The sequence below is a fragment of the Pangasianodon hypophthalmus genome, chromosome 4, assembly GCF_027358585.1.
Source record: "Pangasianodon hypophthalmus isolate fPanHyp1 chromosome 4, fPanHyp1.pri, whole genome shotgun sequence".
In the NCBI taxonomy this organism is placed as follows: domain Eukaryota; kingdom Metazoa; phylum Chordata; class Actinopteri; order Siluriformes; family Pangasiidae; genus Pangasianodon; species Pangasianodon hypophthalmus.
Genome location: NC_069713.1, coordinates 5,764,920 through 5,777,915, shown reverse-complemented (window position 1 = coordinate 5,777,915; position 12,996 = coordinate 5,764,920). Strand labels below are relative to the sequence as shown.

Genomic DNA, 12,996 nt, shown 5'->3' with positions numbered 1-12,996 from the left:
TGCAGCTTTACCTCTAATTATTCCAAAGTGCTGACACTGGAGACTCCCTCCATAAGTATTAAATATCTCCTTACAGAAAGCGTCATCCGCCATCCATACAAGTCCCTGTGTGAGTTTTTCATATAATAATGATAACAATTTACAACAAGCACATTAATATAAAGCTGTGATTTGCAGCTGAAGTACTATCGGAAAATTAATCAACACCCTCTGACCAATCAGAATCAAGAATTCAACAGCGCTGTGGTGTAAATCAGTAGTGTGTCCTAAATCACACTGAGCTGGATGTGGTTAATGGCAGATATTTATGTGTATATATATATATATATATATATATATATATATATATATATATATATATATGGATGAGGTTTTTTTGTAGATGTAGATTTTTTGTATTCATCATGTGTTTGAAACAGACCTGTTGAAGCAGCTCTTGCGTTTTTTTTTTTTTTTTTTAAACATGTATGCAGTGCAATGCTGTGCTCATGTGTGCGTTATGTCTCTGTAGCTCGGTACGTTCCCCATGCTGAGGGAGGAGACGGAGCGAATCGTCACTTCACACATTCGCGAGCGTGAGAGCCGGGCCAAAGAGCAGGTACTGACTACTTTCTCACGGATCTCAGCAGCACATAAACAAACAGCACATTACTCTGCTTGGGTTTTTCCTCCTACAAAGTGCAGAAGAAGAAAAAAACTGAACAAAAACATAGAAATCATAAAAGATCTAAAGAGCATTAAAGCATTTAGATTTTTTCATGTTTTCACAGATTCTGCTGCTCATCGAAGTACAGCTCGCATACATCAACACCAACCATGAGGATTTCATTGGATTTGCCAAGTAGGTACTCACTGTAGTGATAGTGTTAATGGCATGTTATGTTGCCTTCACATGCTCCCCAGATTGTTCCTACTTGTGGTGTTGGACTGCTAATGTTAGCCAGGTGGCTAACCTGATACATTTTGGTATTTTTGGCATCTCTACCCTTATTTTAAAAATGTACACAATGCAACCAAGGTTCAAAGATTTACGCCAGTGTCTATGGCCTGATCAGTGACTTCTAAATGTATGATGTGATGTGGCCCCATGCAAAGAAGTTGATTATTTTCCTACAACAGCACAATCCATAGTGTTTTATTCCTCTTATATCATATTAATTTGTCAACAATTTCAGTTATAATGTATGAAAGAATGATACTTCATGTTTTTTGTCCATTTATTGTTACATTTAATGCTGTGGAGGGTCCGAAAAAGAAGTTAGTTTTCACTACATCACTTACATTATAAACAGTCTTTCCCTCTCTTTTGTCTCTCTCTCTCGAAGTTAAAAAGCCTAAAATCAAAGCTTGTCATGTTACTGAGAAACCGCAAAGTGTAAACTCCTCTGTCCTGAAAACTTTTCCCTGATGGAATAAAGTTAAAGCTTTACCTCTGACTGCTACAAAGCGCTGACACTGGAGACTCCTTCCATAAATGTTAAAGTAATATCTCCTCATAGAGAACTTCACCAAATCAATAATTTTACTTTAAAATTTTTTTTTAATCTATAGAAACAATGTATTAGAATGATTGCATTAATATAAAGCTGTAATTTGCAGCTGCACTAAAGTCAGAGCTGCTGTTATAGAAAATTAATCATCACCTTCTCACTCCTGACTCCTTCTGAATCCATAATTCAGCAGTGCTGGTGTATAAAGAGAAATAATTACCAGCATTCATCTGTTGAAATTGTCTTTTGCTCCACCATGATGAACGGGTAAAGGCAAGTTACCCAGGTTAGAAACTCAGATATCAAAACCGTTTTTGTGCTGCATATTAAAGAAAATATTCTGACTCGCCAACGATGGCATTAAAAAGTGCTTTTTCCTGCTTTTCTTTGATGCGAAATCCTTAATCAAGTCCTCAGAATACCTCTGGACGAGCAGAACTCTTTCAGTCTATAGATAGTTTTCATTCTCTGTGTTTACATCTGGGTCACTGGGGGCGTCCGCCATTTTGTGGATCAATCAATGGATAGACTTTGAGTCACTGTCCATAAATGATGATGCTCCTTTATTTTTTGCACAAAGTTGAACATTATAATCAAATAACAATAAACATGAATAAAGAAACAAAAGTATAAAATATAATACACAGTAATAATAAATTATAAATGCTGACCTGTTAGAAAGTGATCTGAACAAACTTTGGAATACTTTGTACAATATTAGTGCTTCTGTAAGAATTTATTTCGCATGCGATACTCAAATGGTTGTTAAGAACAGCAAAAATAAACACAAATGTGACATGATTGCTGGTGGCGCATTTTATAAAAATAGCTAAATTTATTTTCAGTAAAAGCATCTCCTATTGTTTGACCCACAAATTGGCAATCGTGCTATGAATCGCTGACTGTTTTCCTCAGTGGAGGCCCTCGAGTGACCTTCCTCCTGTGCCATTTGAAATGGAAATCGTGCTGGAGTTGTTTCTCTTTCAGCAACATCAGGTTCATAGGTGACTAGGGTTGCTAGCTTCATATCTCAAGATCATGTGGAATTGAATGTTTGTAGGATTTATATGGAATTATCATTGTAACGTGGTCACAGCAAGGACAGATGTGTGGAATAATATTTCTGCAATAGCTTCCTCCCTTTCTGAAGTCTATTTTAAGGGAATTTAAGGAATTAGTAACAATAAGGACTAGATTTGTTGTTGGTGAAGGAATCCACTACTTGTTAAAACCGCTGCTGCTTTTAAACCATTTTCCTGCTTGTGTGGATTTATTATTGCATTATTTCAACAACATCTATACTCTTAGAAGAATGATGATTTGACATTGGATGGATTATTGAATAGAAAAAGAATAGGTTTACCCTGGCTTTTCATAAAAATGGGTTTTAATATATCATATTTATGATATATATAGAATAGACTGGTATGGTTATTTATTCAGACTTTTTAACTTGTAAATTGACATATTTATGAAATGTAAATAATAATATTCATGAATTATAGAATAAATTCCTGAAATAATCTTAAACTTCAGTCCAAATCTCTGAGAATGGATGGAATATTATCATGATTAGACCTTGTACAATTAGCTAATACAGGCTAATAGTTAGCCTGATGTTAGCTAGCTTGTTAGCAAACATGGCTAATAGTTTACATAATATATTTAGCCGAATGTTAGCTAGCTTGTTAGATTGTTAGCAAACATGGCTACTGGTTTACAGAAAATAATATTTAGCCTGATGTTAGCTTGTTAGCAAACATGGCTACTAGTTTACACTATATAGTATTTAGCCTGATGTTAGCTAGTTTTACAGCGCCCCTATTACTGTTTAGCCTTAAACATTGAGTATTTTGTGGTTAGTTTTTTTAATCAGTTAATGATATTCAGGAAAACCCTCATCATTCAATCAGAGATTTGACTAAAAAGAACAGTTTATAACATGAGAATTTATTCAGCAGCAGCAGCAGCAGCGCTCCATCTCCGTCTGAGGTGAAATAAATGCAGTGATTCCACTTTGTGTTTTATTCAGCATTATATTGTTCAGTAAGAGACAATCCCGTATTATGGCGAGAGAACTGAATATAAACTGGACAAGCTCATGTCTGGAAGCATGCTGTAAACCTGTGCTGTGTTTTCTGTACAGTTTGCGGCTTGTTTCGTGTGTTTGAGCCGCACAGCCGCATGAGATGCGTTAAGCAGCTGAACAGCCGCAAGTGTCTGAGGCCCGGAGCTGCAGCTCTTGTAGCCCATTAGAGGAAACACGGCTCAGATTTAGCCGGAAATAGCGCTCTAAAAATCGGCTACAATGCACGAAATCCGCGGCTTTCGGTTCCAGTCGTGCAGAACCAAACCCGTTTTAATAAGGGCTCAGGTTCTCCACGAGAAGAACGCGATCACGTCACCAATGCGTGCGCGCTCTCGTCACAACCGGACAGCCATATTGGTCTAGTTTACCGGCTCAGGCGCGATCACGTGACCAGTGTGACGCCCACACGCCCCCTCCCACTCCCCCCGTTTAAGATTCATGACAGAGGTGACTATGACGTCACAATGGGACAGCCCTACATATATATATATGAGAGGTGATAAAAAGTTCAGACTGAAGTTTCCAGTGAAGCAAAACGTTTCAGACCAAACTTCTTCATCAGCTGTGTACACACAGTGCTTCTGAGGTTGTATTGTTTATTTATCCTGTATTTATATAACTCACCTGAAGAAATGGCTGAGTTTGGAAAGGGAAAGTCAAGTAAAGGGATCCTGCAAAGCATTCGAGACAGAATTCGAATGTGGAAGCAGAAGAGCTTCAGGAAGAAATTTAAAGCGCAGAGTGTGCAGGAAAGCACAGAGGACGATGTAGCGAGAGAGAGGGAGGAATGGAAGAAAGAGAGAGGCGTGGCAGGGCAAAAGAGAGTGGAGGTCAGGTGTGAGTTGATGGTGAAGGCAGGGCAGCTGGATTCAGAGGGAGAGCAGCAGCAGGTCGAGTCGGAGAACGAGGGGAAGAAATGCACTGAACTAGAGAGAGAAAAAACAGAGATGGAGGCCTGCTGCATGTGTCAGAAGCTGCTGGAGAAAGACAGCATGCTGAAAAAAATGCAAGAGGAAAAGGAAGAGATGGACAAAAAGATGAGAGAGCTTGAGAAGGATAGAGAGAGACTCAGAGATCTCAGGCGCAAGAAGAAAGAGCAGAGAAATAGTCTGCGTGAAGAAATGCAGAGATCTTTAACAGAGTTTAAGAAGGAACAGGAGGAGAAAGATAGAGCTCAACTGATGCTCTTGGAGGATTTAATGAGAAGGGTTAAGAATCTGCAACAAGCCCAGGCTCAGATAAATGAGGAGAGGGACATGAGAGAGAGAAAGAGAACGGACGACAGGGATAAGTTGGTGATGAAGGTGGGGCATGTGGTAGCCACGTTTGCTGTAGACAGAGAGCAGCAGGATAGAGAGGAGGCCGGGCTGGAGAATGAGAGGAAGAAATGCGCTGAAATAGAGAGAGAAAAACGAGAGATGGTGGCCTCCTGGAGAGAGCAGTGCAGGGTGTGGCTTCAGCAAATGCAAGAGAAAGACAGCGAGCTGGATACAATACGAGAGGAAAAGGAAGAGATGGCCAAGAAGTTACTAGAACTTGAGAAGAAAAACGAGAGACAAAAACATCGCATATGGATGGAGCTGAATACTCTGCGAGAAGAAATGCAGAGAGATACAAGAGAAATTAAGATGGAGCTGGAGGAGAAAAATCTGGATCTGGATCAAACCCAGGCTCAGATAAAAGAGGAGAAAGAGCAGCTCCAGAACGAAAGACAGAAAGAGCTGCGGCAGAGCGAGACAGAGGCTAGAGAAGCTGAGATGGAAAGTCTGTCTGATGCTCAGATGGATGCAGAACCGCAGACTGAAGAAGTGGAGGAACGAGACAACCTGAAGGTGCGAGAGGTGGAGGAGAGGAACCCTGCGCTTCTGCAACACATCGGTGAGCTCCAGGCTTCCATCTCACGCTTTGAGGAACGAGAAAAGATAGCCGAGGCGATGAGAGAGGTCTTGGAGAAAGATAAAGAGAGCTGGAAGAAAGAGAGAGAGAACTGGAAGAAAGAGAGAGCGTTCTGGGAGGAAGCAACCGAAAGATGGGAGAATGAGAGAAAGAGCTCCGAGAAAGAGAGAGAAAGCTGGGAGAAAGAGCGAGAGAGCTCAAAGAAAGAAAGACAGAGCTGGGAGAAAGAGAGAAAGAGCTGGGAGAAAGAGAGACAGAACTGGGAAAGAGAGAGAAAGAACTGGGAGAAGGAGAGAAAGAACTTGCTGAGAGAGAGAGACGCGCTGAAAAACATGTACATGCCTGTTTGGTTTTAGAGACAGAGCAGTGGCAGCAGGAGAAAGAAATATAGATACAGTTTTATCATGTAGAATAAATGAGACAAAGATCATAAGTTTCATGTAGATTTTTCCATGTTTAAAAGTTTTAATAAAATTCTTATGCATCAGTTCTTGTGTTTTGTGTATTTTTTTAAGAAACAAAATAAGCATATACCTCGCATATTGCGAGTTCGAATCCCAGTGATGCCACAACCATCCGTGGCCGGGAGTCCAAGAGAACAATATTGGCCGTGCGCTCGGGGTGGGAGGAGCCTACTCTCTCTCGCCCCTATCTCCGCCCCGTGACGCAGCACGAGCAGCAGTTCCAAACAACGTAGTTGGCATCTCAGATTAGTAACGTCTCATACAACAGGAGGGTGAAGGCTAACACCTGCTTCCTCTGAGAGACCTAATCAGTGGCTGGGAATTGGCCAAGTAAATCAGAATGAAACCTGGAGGATAGAAAAATAATAATTATTAATTATTTAGTTTGCTAATTTGAAAGATGTCATTTTGTATCATTGTTGATGGTTGTTCTTAAGGTTTCACTTTTTATAGCTTTATACAAGCTGAAATATTTATTCAGGTGCTGACTGCAGTTAGTCGTGTGTTACATGGCTGAACAATAGTCACCGAAAAAAAAAAAAGATTATTTCAGTTAATTATGGGAGGAAAGCTGTGTGAAGGCAATTTGAACTGAATCTGGAGACAGTGAAGATTTATGGTAATAAATCATCGCTAGGACGGGGCGCTGTTTTACAATACACCTTATAACCAACGGTAGCTGAACAGAGGTCACTCCCGTCATTTACGTGTGTGTGTGTGTGTGTGTGTGTGTGTATATATATATATATATATATATATATATATATATATAATATATACAGTACTGTGCAAAAGTCTTAGGCACATGCAAAGCATTGCTGTAGAGCAAAGATGCCTTCAAAAATAATGAAATTAAATGTTTCTACATTTAAAAAAAATATTATAAAAGCAGTAAACAGTAATAAATGAAACAAAGTCAATATTTGGTGTGACGATCCTTCACTTTAAATAAAAAATACTAGTCTCAGGTGCAGTGTGTGCAGTTTTATAAGGAAATGAGCTGTAAGTGTTACTGAGCATCTTGCAGAAGCAGCCACAGTTCTTCTGGAGACTTTGACTGTCGACTCGCTTCTTATTTCTGCAGCGAAACCCAGCAGCCTTCATTATGTTTTTATCTGAAAAGTGTCTCTTATGGAATCTGCTGCTTTCTTTACTGACATACAAACATTTTTCTGTAACATTTCATTTTGGGCTGGAAAACTAATGTTTGGAATCTAAAATGTTTTTGTACTGAATCAATAATGTAGAAGTCAGAAAATAAACATCTATAACAAAGTTTGTACTAAAAAAAAATAGGGGGTCTAAGACTTTCGCACAGTACTGTATATATATATATATGTATATAAAGTCTACACACCCCTGTTAAAATGCCAGGTTTCTGGTGATGTAAAAAAATGAGACCAAGATAAATCATTTCAGAACTTTTGTCCACCTTTATTGTGACCTATAACCTGTACAACTCATCTGAAAAACAAACTGAAATCTTTTAGAGGGGGCGAGTAAAAATAAAAAAACAAAATAATGTGGTTGCATAAGTGTGCACACCCTCTTTTAACTGGGGATGTGGCTGTGTTCAGAATTAGGCAATCACATTCAAACTCATGTTAAATCGGAGTCAGTACACACCTGCCATCATTTAAAGTGCCTCTGATTAACCCCAAATAAACTTCAGCTGTTCTAGTAGGCTTTTCCTGACATTTTCTTAGTCGCATCTTACAGCAAAAGCCATGGTCCACAGAGAGCTTCCACAGCATCAGAGGGATCTGATTATTAAAAGGTATCAGTCAGGAGAAGGGTACAAAAGAATTTCCAAGGCATTAGATATACCATGGAACATGGTGAAGACCATCATCATCAAGTGGAGAAAATGTGGCACAACAGCAGCATTACCAATAACTGGACGTCCCTCAAAAATTGATGAAAAGACGATAAGAAAACTGGTCAGAGAGGCTGCCAGGAGGTCTACAGCAACATTAAAGGAGCTGCAGGAATTTCTGGCAAGTACTGGCTGTGCAGAACATGTGACAACAATCTCCCGTATTCTTCATATGTCTGGGCTACGGGCTTCTTACAAAGAAAAACATCCAAGCCTGGCTAAATTTTGCAAAAACACATTTGAAGTCTCCCAAAAGCATGTGGGAAAATGTGTTATGGTCTGATGAAACCAAGGTTGAACTTTTTGGCCATAATTCCAAAAAGTATGTATGGCGCAAAAAGAACACTGCACATCACCAGAAGAACACCAAACCCACAGTGAAGCATGGTGGTGGCAGCATCATGCTTTGGGGCTGTTTTTCGTCAGCTGGAACTGGGGCCTTAGTCAAGGTGGAGGAAATTCTGAACAGTTCCAAATACCAGTCAATATTGGCACAAAACCTTCAGGCTTCTGCTAGAAAGCTGAAGAAGAAGATCTTCATCTTTCAGCACGACAATGACCCAAAGCATACATCCAAATCAACAAAAGAATGGCTTCACCAGAAGAAGATTAAAGTTTTGGAATGGCCCAGCCAGAGCCCAGACCTGAATCCGATTGAAAATCTGTGGGGTGATCTGAAGAGGGCCGTGCACAGGAGATGCCCTCGCAATCTGACAGATTTGGAGCGTTTTTGCAATGAACAGTGGGCGAATATTGCCAAGGCGAGTATTGCCAAGAGAATATTGCCAAGTCTCTCAGCATGTGCCATACCCAAAAAGACTGAGTGCTGTAATAAAATCAAAAGGTGCTTCAACAAAGTATTAGTTTAAGGGTGTACACACTTATGCAACCACATTATTTTGTTTTTTTATTTTTACTCGCCCAACCTAAAAGATTTCTGTTTGTTTTTCAGTTGAGTTGTACAGGTTACAGGTCACATTAAAGGTGGGAAAATTTCTAAAAAATGATTTATCTTGGTCTCATTTTTTTTACATCACAGAAGCCTGGCATTTTAACAGGGGTGTGTAGACTTTGTATATCCACTGTATGTATATATATGTACATATATATATATATATATATATATATATATATATATATATAATGTTACTGGGAGCATTTTTTTCTTCTGTGTCACTTTTTCACATTGGACCAGGGTATAATTGGTAAAGGAACAGCCAATCAAGTCGATTAAAGAAGGTTTTTAGGTGAATGATCTATTACTGCGCATTACTCAAGGACATACTGTATTCTTCTCATCATCATAATGCATAAGAGTTGAAATGTGTTTCAGAATTGAAGAAAGATGAGGAAAAAAGACAGAGAAGTAAAGATTAATAAGCAAGAGAGCTTTAAATCACTGGAGAGAACTGCAACAAGTGTGAACAGACATCAATGGGGCAAGATTTTTCCTGCCCCATGCTCGCTCTGTGAACATTTTCAGTGGAGGAGGACGAGTGGACAGGACAGTTAATGACACGGTTGCCAGCTTGGGTTAGTTTAAGATACCCCATGGCCTGCAAGGTCTTGTTTTATGGCAATTATATTAAATGAATTAAATGTAATGATGGCAGTGCAGTGTGTATGATGTACAGGACCATTATATTACAAAAATAGAAGAGAGAAAGGGGAATTATAGAGTGAACGATGACTGTACAGCAGAAATACATGTGAAATACAAGTTGAGAAATGTTGAGAAAAAGAAACGTGTCTTTTCCGGTGCCTAAATATTTTGGCCTAGTTTCAGGTATTTTGTGTGTTTTTTGAGATGTAGTTAGGCTGGATATATAATTTTGCTACCAATGTTGATTATAATGACTTTTTCTCGCTTTTCTCTGAAGCAAAATCCTTCAAAATCAGGCCATTAAAATTCATCTGGTGGATCAGATCAAATGGACAACATGGTTAACCCTTTCAGTTTGCCATAATTCCAATAGCACCTGATAGCAGCATTGGATTCACACTGTTGTGCCTGAATCAGAAATAAAGCCTGAAATGAGTTTAGTCTGGATGTTCATTTAAAATAATATTCGTTCTTCCTTTGATTTCTGTTATTCAAAGTGCACAACAGCGCAGCAGCCAAGCAAACAAGACGAGTTCTGCCGGAAACCAGGTTAGTAATTTATGTGTGTGTGTGTGTGTGTAATCGTGTTATCGACATGATTCAAGAGTCAGGCTCTTTTCTCATATGATATACATTATCCAAAGCTGAAAGCATTTTCGCTGTTGTCTGCTTGGTAGCATATTCTGTTTATTTTTCTCCTCAGTCCTCATCTCAGTCTCTCCAGCATACGCACATTGTATTATTGTGCTCTGATCTATGAACTAATTTGCGTTCTGGTTCATTTTTGTCATTGTTGTAGCTCTGCTTCTGGTTCCTGCATGATTGTTTTTGATTTCAGTTAGGAGTGGGTGATATAACCATATATCAATATTGTCATACAGTATATTACAATACAGTAAACCTGAATCTCAGGCACATATCACTTTAATACTGTCACTGAATACCAAGCTAGTGAAGATAATGTAATCTTACAGCACAGCTCTTTACACTGTCTAAGGAAATGTCTATACATGGATTATATGATATTTTAGGAAATAAGCATTTTAAAAATATTTGATTTAATATGGAATGATTTAAACGAGCTAAAAAAATGCAAGTATTTATCAATTATTCATGTCAATTATATCGTTCATTTCTTTTTACATATCACGAAGATAAATATAATCGACAGTTTAAAGCACTAATCACTATTTTCGGTCGTGGTGACTGGCCTTGCCGATTATAATATGATTTTCTTTGCCATATCTCCCACTCCTAAACTTCAGTTATGTTTTCATGAACTGTTTTATGTTATCATGGCCAGCATCTTGTTTTCCACCCCTACTCCCCCTCTCTGTGAGCGAGCCGTCCTCGTGCATGTCCCTGTTTACGGAGATCTGCCATGTTTCCTGCTCTGACAGGACATCCAGGTAAGAAAGGACCATTTCTCAGGCTCGGTTTCCAAAACATAGTTTAAACCCAGTCCTAGAACTAAATAGGTCTCAAAGGAGAATTTGGACAAATAGATGGAGAGAGAGAGGGATTATGGCTGATACTCATATTAGGGCTGTAACTGAATACGAATATTAAAAGGCTTGAACAGGTAATGTGTCCTAAACGAATACAGATACAGACCCGAACTGTAGCTGGAGTTCTTATTTATTTTTTTTTTTGTAAGCTTTTGACTAGATGTGTGCATCAGAATCACGCAGGACGAAACAAAAAAATTCATGCAAACACGTGATTTTTACTTAAATGTGCAGTTTTAAAGAATGGCCCTCATGGAAGTTTGTAGTGAGGGATTGCCTGGTTTCAAAATTCACATCCTAACTACAACTTAAAAACCACACAAAGACACATGAAATTAGCCCAAAATGTTTCGACGTAGGAAAGAGCAGACGGATTTTTCTTTTTCTCAGTCTTTTCATGGGGAACAAGTTAGAAGTGGTGCGCGTTTCTGATTTGCAGTGTCTGTCTGCAATACGCGGATATTGTCTGTGGAACCTGGCAACCCTGGACGTGAAATAAATATCATTAACATTATATGAATTGGAGATACATGATCATTTATCATTAGTGGTTTGCTCCAACAGTCTGACCTAACAGATAGATTAGAAATTTTTTATTTTGTTGTTTGGAAACATAGTTAATTTGCTTACACATTAGTTAGAAGTTAGAAAGCTTGCCAAAAAGTGGCACAGGACATGTGGTTGAGAAGTTGAATGAAGTCATAAAAAGTTACAAAAAGGAATGAATAAATAAATAAAGTTGTTATACTTTGTGAAGTTACAAAAAGAAAGGAATTAATTAATTAATCTTAATTTAATAAATTAATCGTTTTCCAGCAGTCTTTTTTTTCAGTTTTCCATTGTTTCCAGTAGTGATAGGGTTAAAAAACAAACAAACAAACAAACAAAAAAAACTTCTGGTATAGACCACACCCACTTCCGGTTTAAATCCGAATATGAAAACAGACACAAATCTTTTGAGAGCTAAACAGATACGGATACAAATACAAATAATGGCACTGTGTTACAGTCCATATGTCTATCGCTGCTGGAGCTCAAAGTTGATTGATTGAGATTCATTTAGTTAAAAAAGCGAAACGTAGCTTTAAATATTGAGTTCATTTTTTGTTTATGTTCATTTTACATTGTGCGGTTTGTGTTGTCTTTACCCTAGGGAGCACTATAAAAAGACATTTCAGATAGTATACGGTTTTATTATTTAAAATCAGCCTAATGAAGCTGAAATGGCGACTCTCTCTATGCTAAACTCCTGCGTGATTATCATTAGCATTATGAGCACGAGCCGTGTTCATGCACTGTTTACATGTGCTTGTGTTGTCATTCTGTTCTGGTACGTTGGGTTTAAACAGAAGACACTGCCTTGTGCCAGATGTCCTCATTTCCAAATGCTTTCACATTTATGCTATTTCAGGCCACATCTCCGACAGCCTCGGGTATAATCGTAAGCAATGAGTCTACTTTTGTATGATTCTGTTGTAGGAAAAGCCATTTCCAAGAACACTTGTAGATCCTCTCACTATGTGTTAAGGATTTAGTCAGCTGTAGTGCATGGAGCCTGGGTCACTTTAACAAGTTCTGACACACACACACACACACACTCACACACTTTCTGTCCTTCTGACTTTCAGTTTGTTCCTATGGTTCTGTGAAAACCACGAGCACTGCTTTATGACATCTATTTTCTGCTTTGCTCTGTGTGGCTTCTACAAACTCACCACTCAGGCATCTCTGTATTGTGTGTGAATGATGAAACTGGGAAAAGCTACATAACTGTTTCACAAACACCACACTTGCTGCAGCCTTGAGATGTTAAAACACTTTATTAAACCACTCTGTACTCACACAAATGGCTTGCATTTCAAGGAACCCCCTGACATAAATGTGATTTTCATGTTCATCACCATCTGTCACTCAGTCAGTATTTGACCTTTGACCTCTCACCCTTCATTAGGTCATTCGCAAAGGATGGCTGACCATCAACAACATCAGCATCATGAAAGGAGGAGCTAAGGAGTACTGGTTTGTGCTGACGGCTGAGAGCTTGTCCTGGTTCAAGGATGATGAGGTGAG

General features: G+C 38.8%; 1 protein-coding gene across 2 annotated transcripts in view; it reads left to right on the top strand.

Moving 5' to 3' along the window:
• dnm3b (dynamin 3b) overlaps positions 1-12,996 on the top strand; it is a 53,168-nt gene that overhangs the window by 13,868 nt on the left and 26,304 nt on the right. For both annotated transcript variants that reach the window (XM_026947509.3, XM_026947508.3), the window contains exons 12-15: positions 512-598; positions 771-841; positions 9,916-9,967; positions 12,878-12,991. In XM_026947509.3, the coding sequence (XP_026803310.1) occupies positions 512-598; positions 771-841; positions 9,916-9,967; positions 12,878-12,991 (324 nt within the window). The remainder of the gene's footprint in view (positions 1-511; positions 599-770; positions 842-9,915; positions 9,968-12,877; positions 12,992-12,996) is intronic.